This window comes from Catharus ustulatus, chromosome 32 (genome assembly GCF_009819885.2).
Source record: "Catharus ustulatus isolate bCatUst1 chromosome 32, bCatUst1.pri.v2, whole genome shotgun sequence".
Taxonomy (NCBI): Eukaryota; Metazoa; Chordata; class Aves; order Passeriformes; family Turdidae; genus Catharus; species Catharus ustulatus.
Window position 1 is genome coordinate 373357 of NC_046252.1, and position 14596 is coordinate 387952.

The 14596-nt window shown below is 58.1% G+C and overlaps 1 protein-coding gene across 1 annotated transcript in view; it reads left to right on the forward strand.

Annotated features, from left to right (window-relative positions):
• Nucleotides 1-867: 867 nt before the first annotated feature.
• Nucleotides 868-14596, forward strand: part of HCFC1 (host cell factor C1) — a 48292-nt gene continuing 34563 nt past the window's right edge. The window contains exons 1-6 of the mRNA XM_033083457.2: nucleotides 868-1031; nucleotides 1244-1439; nucleotides 6068-6294; nucleotides 7160-7308; nucleotides 9002-9162; nucleotides 13080-13288. Coding sequence (XP_032939348.1) covers nucleotides 6087-6294; nucleotides 7160-7308; nucleotides 9002-9162; nucleotides 13080-13288 — 727 coding nt within the window. The 5' untranslated portion in view covers nucleotides 868-1031; nucleotides 1244-1439; nucleotides 6068-6086. The remainder of the gene's footprint in view (nucleotides 1032-1243; nucleotides 1440-6067; nucleotides 6295-7159; nucleotides 7309-9001; nucleotides 9163-13079; nucleotides 13289-14596) is intronic.

Here is a 14596-nt window from a genome sequence, read left to right on the forward strand (position 1 = left end):
GAGGGGCGGGGCCTGGGGGCGGGGCCGATGGAGGCGGCGGGACTGGGAGAGACTGGGACGAACTGGGATGGAGTTGGATAGACTGGAAGGACTGGGAGGAACTGGGATGGATTGGGATGGCATTGGGATGGACTTGAATAGACTGGGAGAGACTGGGACGAACTGGAATGGACTGGGATAGACGGGAGACCATTGAAGAGTCACTGGAGTGGGCTAGGATGGCACTGGGATGACACTGGGAAGGACTGGAATGCAGCTGGGCTGAGACTGGGTGGCACTGGGATGGACTGGGACCTCCAAAATTTCCCCCAGAAAGGCCCTGGACCCCCCTGAGGTTGCCGGGTTTCTCCCCCCAGACTCATTTCTGGCTGGGCTCAAACCCCCTCTCAAAAAAAACTCCTAAACCGCCGGATCCTCCTCTCGGAGCCCTCAGGGGAAGTGTTTGTCACACCTGGCAGTTTATTGTCACACCTGAGGGTTTATTGTCACACCTGGGGGTTTATTGTCACACCTGAACCAGCAGTGAGGGGGAGGACAGGACACCTCCCAAAACTCCTGAAATTTTCCCCAAAATCTCCCGAACCATGGGACCTTCCTCCCGAACCCCGTGCCGAGGAATGCCCCCATTCTCCTCTCGTCTCTCCACCCACCCGGGAACATTTTGGGGTCCGGAAGGGCAAAACTGGGGCGAAAAGCGCCAAATTCGGGTGTTTGAACAAAAATCCGTTAGTGGAACGGCGGAAACTGCGCATGCGCAAAAAAGGCGGAGCCGCGCATGCGCTGTTGTGCTCGGCGCGGTAGCGCACGCGCAGTGAGCGCCGCAGCCGTTAAGCGCCACCATCCGGGGCCTGGCAGGCGCCATCTTTGTGACGGGTGGAGGAGACGCGTCCAAAATGGCGGCTCCCAAGCGCCAGTAGCCGGCGCGGCGGGAGAGCTTTTCTCGGCTTTCAGCGCGGCGGCGGTGGCCCGGAGCGAGAGGCGGAGGCGGCGGCAAGCGGCGCCCGGGGTCGGCAGGCGGCGGGTGGCTGCAGGTGCGGAGCGGCGGCGAAGCGGCGCGGAGAGCGGCGCATCCGGGTCCCGCGGCCGCCGCCATCTTGGGCCGCCGCGGTGCTGCGGGCTCCCACCTGCGCCATCTTGGGGCGCCGCATCGGGGCTGTTCCGGAGGGGGGACGAGAGGAGGGGGCGGCGGGGCCTGAGCGAAGAGTGCGGGGAGCACCCAAAGCTCCGCTCCCGTCCCGGGCAGGCGCCGCCATCTTGTGCGTGCGGCGAGGAGGAGGAAGAGGAGGAGGAGGAGGAGGAAGATCCGGGCACCGGGCGGCGCCATCTTGGACCCCCCCTTCCCACAGCAGCGCGCCGCCATCTTGTGACCCCTCCCCCGCGCACCCGGGCACCGGCTGCTCCGCCGCCTTGGAGCCCCTGCGGTAGCGGAGCCGCACCCGGTAAGGGCGGAATGAAAAGGGGAGTGTCGACAGGGAGGGTAGAGGGCGCAGGGGGCCCGTGGGGGCCGAAACGGCGTATCTGTTGTGCCCGATGGGCGGCGCCATCTTTGGAGGGGACGTGCGGGGTGTCATGGCGGCGCCGTGCGCCGACATCCGGGTCCTTTCCCCCCCACCGCCCCCGGGGCGCCATGCTGGGAGGGGCCGCCGCATCCGGGTCCCGCGCTCCGCCATCTTGAGAGTACGGGGGGGCGGGGGGCGATGGCAGCGCCGGGGCTCCCCGGCTCGTTTGAGCCGCTCGGTGCCGCGGGGCCATGATGCCTCAGAGCCGCTCAGGCGTCCCGTTAACCCCGGGGTGCGGCAGGAAGAGCGGGAACGGCCCGGGGTAGATGAGGAGCAGGGAGCGCGGTTTGAGGAGGGGGCGGTTCCCAAAGAGAGGCGGGGTGCCCAATATGGCAGCGCCCATGGCGGGCTGAGCGCTCCGTACGGCGCTGCGCCGCCGGGAAACGGGCCGCGCTACCGGCAGCCAGGCCGCGGGGGATTCGGTGTGTGCGGGGGGACGAGGCCGGGAATGTCGGGGAGCGGTTATGGTGCTGCGAGAAGGCTGGGAGGGGGCGGTACCGGGAGATGGCGGCGCTTGGGGAGGGCGAGAAGGAGGGAAAACCGCGCAAAAGGCGGGCTGGGGGGGCGGCTCCTTTAAGAGGCGGCTGGAGTGGGCGTGGCCACGCCCTCCCGTGACCACACCCCCCCTCCTTTGGCGCCATGGCCGCGCCCCTTCAGGGGGCTCCGTACAGTTCCACCCCCCGCGCCCCTCCACCGCTCCTGCCGGCCCCGCCGCTACCGGGCCCGGCCCGGTATCCGCCGAGATGATGGCGAAACTCCTCCCGGTCCCCATGCCAAAAATGCCGCCGCCTCCTCCCGTCCCTCCTTCCCCACAATGTCGCCCCCCGTCCCGGGCCAAGATGGCGCCGCCCGGGTCTGGAGGGGGCGTGTCCGCGCTGGCCCCGCCCACTCCCGTCGCTTCCCGCCCACCCGCCGCGGCCGCCGGACACAGGCGCAAGATGGCGGCTCCCAGGGCGGCGTGAGGGGCCGCCGCCGCCGCGCTCCTCCGTCAGCCGCAGCCCCGCGCCGGGACACGCCGCAGCCGCGCGACCCCCGGAGCCGCCGCCGGGAATCGGGGAGCGGCCGCGGGCCGGGAGGGGGAGGCGGCCGCGGGGTCGCGGTGAGCGGGGGGGGCGGCGGTGGGGGGGAGGAGGCGGCCGCCATTTTCCGCCCGGGCAGAGACAAGATGGCGGCGCGCAGGGGCCTGAGGGGGGGGGGAGGGCGCGTGAGGGGAGGGGCAGGGCCGGGGTGGGGGTTGGGCAGTGAGGGGGGGGGGGGCACGGCCTGAGGGGGAATTTGGGGAGGGGGGAGATGAACTTGAATAGGGGGTACGGCCTGAGGGGGAATTTGGGGTGGGGGGAGATCAACCTGAGAGGGGGGGCAAGGCCTGAGGGGGAATTGGGGAGGGGGGAGATGAACTTGAGGGAGGGGCACGGCCTGAGGGGAATTTGGGGTGGGGGGAGATCAACCTGAGGGGGCGTTGGGCACTGAAGAGAGGGCATGGCCTGAGGGGGAATTGGGGAGGGGGGAGATGAACCTGGGGGGAGGGGGCGGTCCTGGCCTGAGGGGGAATTTGGGGTGGGGGGCTATGGAGGTGGGGGGCGGGGACATGACCTGAGGGGCAATTTGGGGTGGGGGGAGGGGTTTGACACCTGAAGGGGGGGGGCACGGCCTGAGGGGAAATTTGAGGAGGGGGAGATGAACTTGAGGGGGAATTTGAGGAGGGGGAATCAATCTTAAGAGATGCAAATTTCGCGAGGGGGGGGGAGGGGAGATTGGGCAGTGCAGGGGGGGTAATTAAGAAGCGACATAATGAAGAAAGTAATGAACGGGGAGGAATAAACGCCCCCTCCCCCTCAGCCTGACTCCTCCCCGATTGTCCCTCCCCCTCCTGGGGGGGGAGTTAATTAAAATTAACTCTTTGGGGTAATTGCGATACTGGAGGGGGAGGGGCGGGGTGTAATTAAATATTTAATTAAATATTAAATTAAATATTCTGGGCGGGATTTTGGGGTGGGGGGGGTCAGAGGTGAGCCTGGAATTTGGGGACTCCCGTGTCTGACTCCTTGTATTCCACTCAGGACAGGGAATGGGGTGGGTTTGGGGTCATTATTTGGAATTTTTGGGGTTTCTCCCATGTCTGACCCCTCAGGATGGGTAGTGGGGGTGGAGTTTGGGGTCATATTTTTAATTTTTTGAGTTTCCCCCATGTCTGACTCTCCAGTACAGGCAGTGGGGGAGGATTTTGGGCCATATTTTGGATTTTTGGGGTTTCCCTCACATCTGAACTCCCCTGTCCCCCTCAGGACAGGCACTGGGGGTGGGGTTTGGGGTCATATTTTGGATTTTTTGGGTATCCCCCATGTCTGACCCCCCAGGATGGGCAGTGGGAGTGGGGCTTGGGATCATTTTAGACATTTTTGGGGTTTCCCCCACGCCTGACCCCCCCCTTTCCCCCCCAGGACAAGCAGTGGGGTGGAGTTTGGGGTCATATTTTGAATTTTTTGTGGCATCCCACACATCTGAAGCCCCGTGTTCCCCCAGTACATGCAATGGGGGGGTGTGTCAGTGTTTGTGAGAGTTGGATTTTGGGTCATTTTGGACATTTTTGGGATTTCCCCCTTGTGTGACCCCTCTGTCCCCCTAGGATGAGCAGTGGGGGATGATTTTTGGGTCATATTTTTGATATATGGAGTATCTCCCACATCTGATCCCCCCTGTCCCACCAGTACAGGCAGCAGGGGAGGGGTTTAGTGTAATATTTTGGATTTTTATTATTTCCCCCATTCCTGATCCCCCATGTCCCCCCCAGTACAGGCAATGGGGGTGGGGTTTTGGGTCATATTTTGGATTTTTTGGGGTATCCCCCATGTCTTACTCCCCAGGACAGGAAGCAGGGTGGAGTTTGGGTTCATATTTTGGATTTTTGGGGTTTCCCCCATGTCTGACCCCCTCACGTCCCCCCAAGACAGGCAGTGGGGGTGGGGTTTTGGGGTCATATTTTGGATTTTTTGTGGCATCCCACACATCTGATCCCCCGTGTCCCCCCCAGGACAGGCAGCAGAGTTGGATTTGGGGTCATTATTTGGATTTTTATGATTTCCCCCATTCCTGACCCCCCATGTACCCCCCAGGACAGGCAGTGGAGGTGGGGCTGGAGGTCATTATTTGGATATTTTTGGCATATCCCCGATGTCTGACCATATGTATTCACCTAGTACATAGAGTGGGGGTGGGGTTTGGGGTCATTTTGGGGTTTTTTGGCGTTTCCCCCTGTCTGACACACCCCCCCCAGTACAGGGAACATGGTGGGTTTGGGGTCATTATTTGGATTTTTGGGGTATCCCCCACCCCTGACCCCCCTTGTACCCCCAGGACAGGCAGCAGGGTTGGATTTTGGGGTCATTATTTGCATTTTTACGATTTCCCCCATTCCTGACCCTCCCAGGACAGACAGTAGGATTGGATTTTGGGGTCATTATTTAGATTTTTATGATTTCTTCCCTGTTTGACTCCCCCTGTCCTCCCAGGACGGGCAGTGGGGGAGGAGTTTAGTGTAATATTTTGGAGTTTTGGGGGTATCCCCCATTCCTGACCCCCTCTGTCCCCCCAGTACATGCAGTGGGGGAGGTTTATGGGGTAATATTTTTGATTTTTGGGGTTTCCCTCATTCCTGACCCCCCCTGTTCCCCCCAGGACAGGCAGCAGAGTGGGATTTTGGGTCATTATTTAGGCTTTTATGATTTCCTCCATTCCTGACCCCCCCCAGGACAGACAGTAGGATTGGATTTTGGGGTCATTATTTGCATTTTTGCGATTTCCCCCATTCCTGACCCTCCCAGGACAGGCAGCAGGGTTGGATTTTGGGGTCATTATTTAGATTTTTACGATTTCCCCCCTGTCTGACTCCCCCTGTCCCCCCAGGACAGACAGTGGGGGGTGTCACTGTTTCTGAGGGAGGGGTTTAGTGTAATATTTTGGATTTTTATGATTTTTCTCTTGTCTGACCGCCTCCAGTACAGACAATAGGGATGGGATTTTGGGGTCATTATTTGGATTTTTATGATTTATCCCATGTCTGACCCCCCCAGGACAGGCAGTAGGGATGGGATTTTGGGGTCATTATTTGCATTTTTATGATTTCCCGCTGTCTGACCCTCCCAGGACAGGCAGCAGGGTTGGATTTTGGGGTCATTATTTGGATTTTTATGATTTCCCGCTGTCTGACCCTCCCGGTACAGACAGTAGTGAGGGATTTTGGGTCATTATTTGGATTTTTATGATTTTTTCCCCCCCAGGACAGGCAGTGGGGGAGGATTTGGGGTCATTATTTGGATTTTTACCATTTTTCCCCCCCCCAGGACAGGCAGCGGGGCACCCATGGCAGGCCTAGGTTGGGGGGGGGGTCTGTGGATTTTGGGTCATTATTTGGATTTTTATGATTTCTCCCATGTCTGACCCCCCCAGGACAGGCAGCAGGGTTGGATTTTGGGTCATTATTTGGATTTTTACCATTTTTCCCCCCCCAGGACAGGCAGCGGGGCACCCATGGCAGGCCTGGGCGGGGGGGGCTCCCCTCCCCGGGCCCCCCCGGGCCCCCCCTCGCTGCAGCCGCGCTGGAAGCGCGTGGTGGGCTGGGCTGGGCCCGTGCCCCGGCCCCGGCACGGCCACCGGGCCGTGGCCATCAAGGAGCTCATCGTGGTGTTCGGGGGGGGCAACGAGGGAATCGTGGATGAGCTGCACGTCTACAACACAGGTGGGGCTGGGGGGGGGTCCTGGGGGGGCTGGGAGGGTCCTGAAAGGGTGCTATGGGGCACAGAGGGGTCCTGAGGGGGTCCTATGGGACACAGGGGGGTCCTGAGGGGGTCCTAAGGGGCACAGAGGGGTCCTGGGGGGGCACAGGGGGGTCCTGAGGGGCATTGTGGGGGGGTCCTATGGGGTCCTGGGGGGTCCTATGGGGTCTAGGAGGGCACGGGGGGGGGGTCCTATGGGGACTGGGAGGGTCCTGGGGGGGCACGGGGGGGTCCTGAGGGGGTCCTATGGGGTCTGGACGGGGGCACAGAGGGGTCCTATGGGCGTCCTATGGGGCACAGGGGGGTCCTGGGGGTTCCTGTGGGGGCTGGGGAACACAGGGGGGGTCCCTGGTGTTCCCCCTGTGTCCCTGTCCCCATTCTGTCCCCAGCAGCCACCAACCCGTGGTTCATCCCGGGATTTTGGGGAATCATTGTCACCATGTCCCTGTCCCCTGTTTGTCCCCACCAGCCACCAACCAGTGGTTCATCCCGTGGTTTGGGGGGTCATTCTGACATTGTCCCTGTTTTTGTCCCCAGCAGCCACCAACCAGTGGTTCATCCCTGTGGTTTGGGGGGTCATTCTGACGCTGTCCCTTGTCCCCATTCTGTCCCCAACAGCCACCAACCGGTGGTTCAGTTTTGGGGGGTCATTCTGACAGTGTCCCTGTCCCCAACAACCACCAACCCTTGGTTCATCCCATGGTTTGGGGGATCATTCTGACATTGTCCCTGTCCCATTTTTGTCCCCACCAGCTACCAACCAGTGGTTCATCCTGTGATTTGGGTGTCATTCTGACATTGTCCCTGTCCCCATTCTGTCCCCACCAGCCACCAACCAGTGGTTCATCCCGGCCGTGCGCGGGGACATCCCCCCGGGCTGCGCCGCCTACGGCTTCGTGTGCGACGGGACGCGGCTGCTCGTCTTCGGGGGCATGGTGGAGTACGGCAAGTACAGCAACGACCTCTACGAGCTGCAGGTGCGTCCTGGGGACCCCTGGGACCCCCTGAGCACCTGGGGAACCCCTCTGAACACTCCTGAAACCCCTCCTGAACACCTGGGGACCCCCTGAACCCCTCCTGAATCCACCTGGGGAACACCTGGGGAACACCTGGGGAACCCCTCTGAACACTCCTGAACCTCCCTGAGCACCTGGGGACCCCCCTGAACACCTGGGGAACACCCTGAACACCTGGGGAACACCTCTGAACACCCCTGAGCACCTGGGGAACACCTGAACACCCCTGGACACCTGGGGAACACCTGAACACCTGAACCCCTGGGAACCCCTGGGGATCCCCCTGAACACCCCTGAACCCCCCTGAGCACCTGAGGAATCCCCCTGAACACCTGGGGAACATCTGGGGAACACCTGAACACCCCTGGACACCTGGGGAACGCCTCTGAACACCTCTGAACCCCCCTGAGCGCCTGAGGAATCCCCCTGAACACCTGGGGAACATCTGGGGAACACCTGGGAATTCCCCTGAATGCCTGGGGAACACCTGAGAGTCCACCTGAACCCTCTCTGAACACCTTGGGAAACCCTGGGAACCCCCTGGACACCTGGGGAACACCTGGGGAACCCCTCTGAACACCTGGGGAACTCCCTGGACACCTGGGAAACCCCTGAACACCTGGAGGACCCCTGGGGAGCACCTGAGCCCTCCCTGAACACCTGGGGAACACCTGAACCCCTGGGAATCCCTGGGAATCCCCCTGAACACCTGGGGAACTCCTGGGGATCCCCCTGAACACCTGGGAGCCCCCTGAACCCCTCCTGAACACCTGGGGAATCCCCTGGGGACCCTCTGAACACTTGGGGACCACCCTGGGAGCCCCCCATAACACCTGGGCAACCCTGTGGGGGACCCCCTCTGAACACTTGGGGACCGTGATGGGAATCCCCCTGAACACCTGGGGAACCCCTGGGGATCCCCCTGAACAACTGAGAGCCCCCTGAACCCCCCCTGAACACCTGGGGAATCCCCTGGGGACCCCCTGAACACTTGGGGACCACCCTGGGAGCCCCCCATAACACCTGGGCAACCCCCTGGGACCCCCCCTGAGCACCTCAGAATCCCCCTGGGGACCCCCTGAACACCTGGGAATTCACCTGAACACCTGGGAATTCACCTGAACCCCTGGGAAACACCTGGGACCCCCTGGGGACCCCTCCTGAACACTTAGGAAATGCCTGAACCCCCTCTGAACACCCCAGAACTCCCCTGGGAAGCCCCCAGAACATCCCAGGACCCCCTTAGGAGCCCTCACAGATACTTTGGAACCCCCAGGACCCCCCACAAAAAACCTGGGACCCCCCCAAAACACCTCAGGACCCCCCCAAACAATGGGTGACCCCGTGGGGACCCCCCAGGACCCCCCCCAAACCATGGGCAACCCCTTGGGACCCCTTCCCAAACACCTGGGGACCTTTTCAGGACCCCTGGACCCCCCCCAACCCATGGGTGACTCCTGGGACCCCCCCCCAACCCATGGGAGACCCCCCCCGGGACCCCCCAGGACTCCCCCAACCCATGGGTGACCCCTTGGGGACCCCCCCAACCCATGGGTGACCCCCTGGGACCCCTCCCCAAACACCTGGAGACCCTTTCAGGACCCCTGGGACCCCCCAATTTTGGGGTCCCCAGCTCCCCCCTCCCCAATTGCAGGCCTCCAGGTGGGAGTGGAAGCGGCTGAAGGCGAAGACCCCCAAGAATGGGCCCCCCCCCTGCCCCCGGCTGGGCCACAGCTTCTCCCTGGTGGGCAACAAATGTTACCTGTTCGGGGGGCTGGCCAACGACAGCGAGGACCCCAAGAACAACATCCCCAGGTAGGGACACCCCAAAAACAGGGGGGACATCCCAAAAACTGGGGACACCCCAAAAACAACATCCCCAGGTACGGACACCCCAAAAACAACATCCCCAGGTAGGGACACCCCAAAAACAGGGGGGGGATCTCAAAAACTGGGGGCACCCCAAAAACAACATCCCCAGGTAGGGACACCCCAAAAACAGGGGGGGGATCTCAAAAACTGGGGGCACCCCAAAAACAACATCGCCAGGTAGGGACACCCCAAAAACATCCCCAGGTACGGGCACCCCAAAAACAACATCCCCAGGTAGGGACACCCCAAAAACCAGGGGGACATCCCAAAAACTGGGGGCACCCCTAGAACAACATCCCCAGGTATGGGCACCCCAAAAACAGTGGGGACACCAAAAACAACATCCCCAGGTAAGGGCACCCCAAGAACTGGGGGACATCCCAAGAACAACATCCTCAGGTAGGGGTATCCCAGAAACTGGGGGACACCCCAAAAACAGCATCCCCAGGTAGGAGCACCCCAAAAACACCTGGGGGGGCACCCCAAGAACATCATCCCCAGGTAGGGACACCCCAAAAACGGGGGGGACCCTAAAAACAACATCCCCAGGTACAGGTACCCCAAAAACCGGGGGGGACACCAAGAGCAACATCCCCAGGTACGGGCACCCCAAAAACATCTCCAGGTACGGACACCCCAAAAACCTGGGCACCCCAAAAACAACATCCCCAGGAACAGGCACCCCAAAAACATCCCCAGGAACGGGCACCCCAAAAACAACATCCCCAGGTACGGGCACCCCAAAAACTGGGGGCACCCCAGGAATAACATCCCCAGGTAGGGGCACATGAAAAACTGGGGACACCCCAAAAACTCCTGGGGAGGGTGCCCCAAAAACAACATCCTCAGGTACAGGCACCCCAAAACCTAGGCATCCCAAAAACAACATCCCCAGGTAGGGACACCCCAAAAACGGGGGGGACACCAAAAACAACATCCTCACGTACGGGCATCCCAAAACCCGGGGGCACCCTAAAACCTGGGAGGTGCCACCCCAGAAATCTGGGGGCACCCTAAAACCTTGGAGGATAACCTCAAAAACAACATCCCCAGGTAGGGACACCCCAAAAACAGGGGGGACCCCAAAAACAACATCCCCAGGTAGGTGCACCCCAAAGACCTGGGCACCCCAAAAACAACATCCCCAGGTACGGGCACCCCAAAAACAACATCCCACAGTAGGCGCACCCCAAAAACGGGGGGCACCCCAAAAACAACATCCCCAGGTACGGGGACCCCAAAAACGGGGGCACCCCAAAACCAACATCCCCAGGTATGGGCAGCTCAAAACCTGGGGGAGAACCCCAAAACGTGGGGGCACCCCAAAAACGACATCCCCCATTATAGGCCATTATAGGATTTTTTCTGGGATCCCCTGACCCCAAATCCCAATTCCTCAGGTACCTGACTTACCTGTACGTTGGGCACAGGTGACACTGGGACCGTCCTGTTGCATTTTATGGGATTTAAGGACCCATTAAAATCCCATTACCCCTTATAGGACAATCCCACACCCTGAATACCCATTTAGGATTTTTTTATGGGATCCCCAAATCCCTTTTCCCCAGGTACCTGACTCACCTGTCCATGTGAGCATAGGTGACACTGGCACCATCCTGGGTGTGTTTTATGGCATTTAAGGACCCATTTAAATTCCATTGCCTCAAAACCATTTTTTCAGGAAATCCCAAAAACCCATTTAGGATTTTTTCGGGGATCCCCTGACCCCAAATCCCCTTTCTCCAGGTACCTGACTCACCTGTCCATGTGAGCACAGGTGACACTGGGACCATCCTGGGTGCATTTTATGGGATTTCAGAACCCATTAAAATCCCATTACCTCAAAACCTTGTTTTCAGGAAATCCCAAAAACCCATTTAGGATTTTTTTTGGGATTTCCTCACCCCATTACCTTTCCCCAGGTACCTGACTCACCTGTCCATTGGGCACAGGTGACACTGGGATTGTTCTGGGTGCGTTTTATGGGATTTAAGGGCATATTTAGGGTTATCCCATTACCCCAAACGACCTTTTAGTGCAATCCCACATCCACAAAAACCCATTTAGGATTTTTTATGGCATCTCCTGACCCCATTACCTTTCCCCAGGTACCTGACTCACCTGTCCATGTGCGCACAGGTGACACTGGGACCGTCCTGGGTGCATTTTATGGAATTTGAGGACCCGTTAAAATCCCATTACCTCAAAAACTTTTTTCAGGAAATCCCAAAAACGAATTTAGAATTTTTTTTGGGATTTCCTCACCGCATTATCTTTGCCCAGGTACCTGACCCACCTGTCCATGTGAGCACAGGTGACACTGGGACCGTCCTGAATGCATTTTATGGGATTTCAGAACCCATTAAAATCCCATTACCTCAAAACCATTTTTTCAGGAAATCCCAAAAACGAATTTAGGATTTTTTTTGGGATTTCCTCACCCCATTACCTTTGCCCAGGTACCTGACCCACCTGTCCACATAGGTACAGGTGACACTGGGACCGTCCTGGGTGCATTTTATGGGATTTCAGAACCCATTAAAATCCCATTACCTCAAAAACTTTTTTCAGGAAATCCCAAAAACCCATTTAGGATTTTTTATGGGATCTCCTGACCCCATTACCTTTCCCCAGCTACCTGACTCACCTGTCCATGTGTGCACAGGTGACACTGGGACCGTCCTGGGTGCATTTTATGGGATTTCAGAACCCATTAAAATCCCATTACCTCAAAACCTTGTTTTCAGGAAATCCCAAAAACCCATTTAGGATTTTTTATGGGATTTCCTCACTCCAAACCCAGGTACCTGACTTACCTGTCCATGTGAGCACAGGTGACACTGGCACCATCCTGGGTGCATTTTATGGCATTTAAGGACGCATTAAAATCCCGTTACCTCAAAACCTTGTTTTCAGGAAATCCCAAAAACCCATTTAGGATTTTTTATGGGATCTCCTGACCCCATTACCTTTGCCCAGGTGTCTGACCCACCTGTCCATGTGAGCACAGGTGACACTGGGATTGTTCTGGGTGCGTTTTATGGGATTTAAGGGCATATTTAGGGTTGTCCCATTACCCCAAACGACCTTTTAGTGCAATCCCATATCCACAAAAACCCATTTAGGGTTTTTTATGGGATTCCCTGACCCCATTACCTTTCCCCAGGTGCCTGACCCACCTGTCCATGTGTGCACAGGTGACACTGGCACCATCCTGGGTGCATTTTATGGGATTTCAGAACCCATTAAAATCCCATTACCTCAAAACCTTGTTTTCAGGAAATCCCAAAAACCCATTTAGGATTTTTTTTGGGATTTCCTCACCCCATTACCTTTCCCCAGGTACCTGACTCACCTGTACATTGAGCACAGGTGACACTGGCACCATCCTGGGTACATTTTACAGGATTTAAGGACCCATTAAAATCCCATTACCCCTTATAAGACAATCCTACACCCTGAATACCCATTTAGGATTTTTTATGGGATTTCCTCACCCCATTACCCTTTCCCCAGGTACCTGACTCACCTGTCCATGTGAGCACACGTGACACTGGGACCATCCTGGGTGTGTTTTATGGCATTTAAGAACCCATTAAAATCCCGTTAACTCAAAACTTTGTTTTCAGGAAAATCCAAAAACCCTTTTAGGATTTTTTTTGGGATCCCCTGACCCCATTACCTTTTCCTCAGATACCTGATCCACCTGTCCATTGGGCACAGGTGACACTGGGACCACCCTGGGTGCATTTTAGGGGATTTAAGAACCCATTAAAATCCCATTACCTCAAAAACTTTTTGCAGGAAATCCCAAAAACCCTTTTAGGATTTTTTATGGGATTTCCTCCCCCCAATCCCAGGTACCTGAACGACCTGTACGTGCTGGAGCTGCGGCCTGGCTCGGGGGTGCTGGCCTGGGACATCCCCATCACCTACGGGGTGCTGCCCCCGCCGCGGGAATCGCACACGGCCGTGGTGTACACGGAGCGCGACGGGCGGCGCTCGCGCCTCGTCATCTACGGGGGCATGAGCGGCTGCAGGCTGGGGGATCTGTGGACATTGGACATTGGTATGGGGGATTTGTGGGGTTTTATTAGGGTTTTTGGGGTTTTTATGGGGTTTGTGTGGGGTTATGGGGTCAGGGAACGCACACGGAGCGCGACGGGCGGCGCTCGCGCCTCGTCATCTACGGGGGCATGAGCGGCTGCAGGCTGGGGGATTTATGGACCCTGGATATTGGTATGGGGTTTTTATGGGGTTTTATTAGGGTTTATGTGGGGTTTATAGGGTTCTTTATAGGATTTGTGGGGTTTATTTGGGGTTATGGGGTCACGGAGCGCGACGGGCGGCGCTCGCGCCTCGGCATCTACGGGGGCATGAGCGGCTGCAGGCTGGGGGATTTATGGACTCTAGATATTGGTATGGAGGATTTATGGGGTTTTGTTAAGGTTTGTGGGGTGTTTGTGGGGTTCTTGTAGGGTTTTTAGGGGATTTTTTGGGATTTGGGGTCTGGGGTCTCAGGGGACACTCATGGAGCGGCGCTCGTGCCTCAGCATCTACGGGGGCATGAACGGCTGCAGGCTGGGGGATTTATGGACTTTAGACATTGGTATGGGGTTTTTATGGGGAATTTGTGGGGTTTATGGGGTTTTTGTAGGGTTTGTGTGGGGTTATGGGGTCAGGGAACGCACACGGAGCGCGACGGACGGCACTCGCGCCTCGGCATCTACGGGGGCATGAGCGGCTGCAGGCTGGGGGATCTGTGGACTCTGGATATTGGTATGGGGTTTTTATAGGGGATTTGTGGGGTTTATGGGGTTTTTGTAGGGTTTGTGCGGGGTTATGGGGTCAGGGAACGCACACAGAGCGCGACGGGCGGCGCTCGCGCCTCGGCATCTACGGGGGCACGAGCGGCTGCAGGCTGGGGGATTTGTGGACTCTGGATATTGGTATGGGGTTTTTATGGGGTTTATGGGGTTTTTATGGGGTTTGTGGGTTTTTATGGGGTTTGTGTGGGGTTATGGGGTCAGGGAACGCACACGGAGCGCGACGGGCGGCGCTCGCGCCTCAGCATCTATGGGGGCATGAGCGGCTGCAGGCTGGGGGATCTGTGGACTCTGGATATTGGTATGGGACTTTTATGGGATTTTATTGGGGTTTTTATGGGGTTTGTGTGGGGTTATGGGGTCAGGGGATGCACACAGAGCGCGACGGGCGGCGCTCGCGCCTCATCATCTACGGGGGCATGAGCGGCTGCAGGCTGGGGGATTTATGGACTTTGGACATTGGTATGGGATTTTTATGGGGTTTTATAAGGGATTTTGGGGGTTTTATAGGGTTTGTGTGGGGTTATGGGGTCAGGGGGTGTCAGGGAATC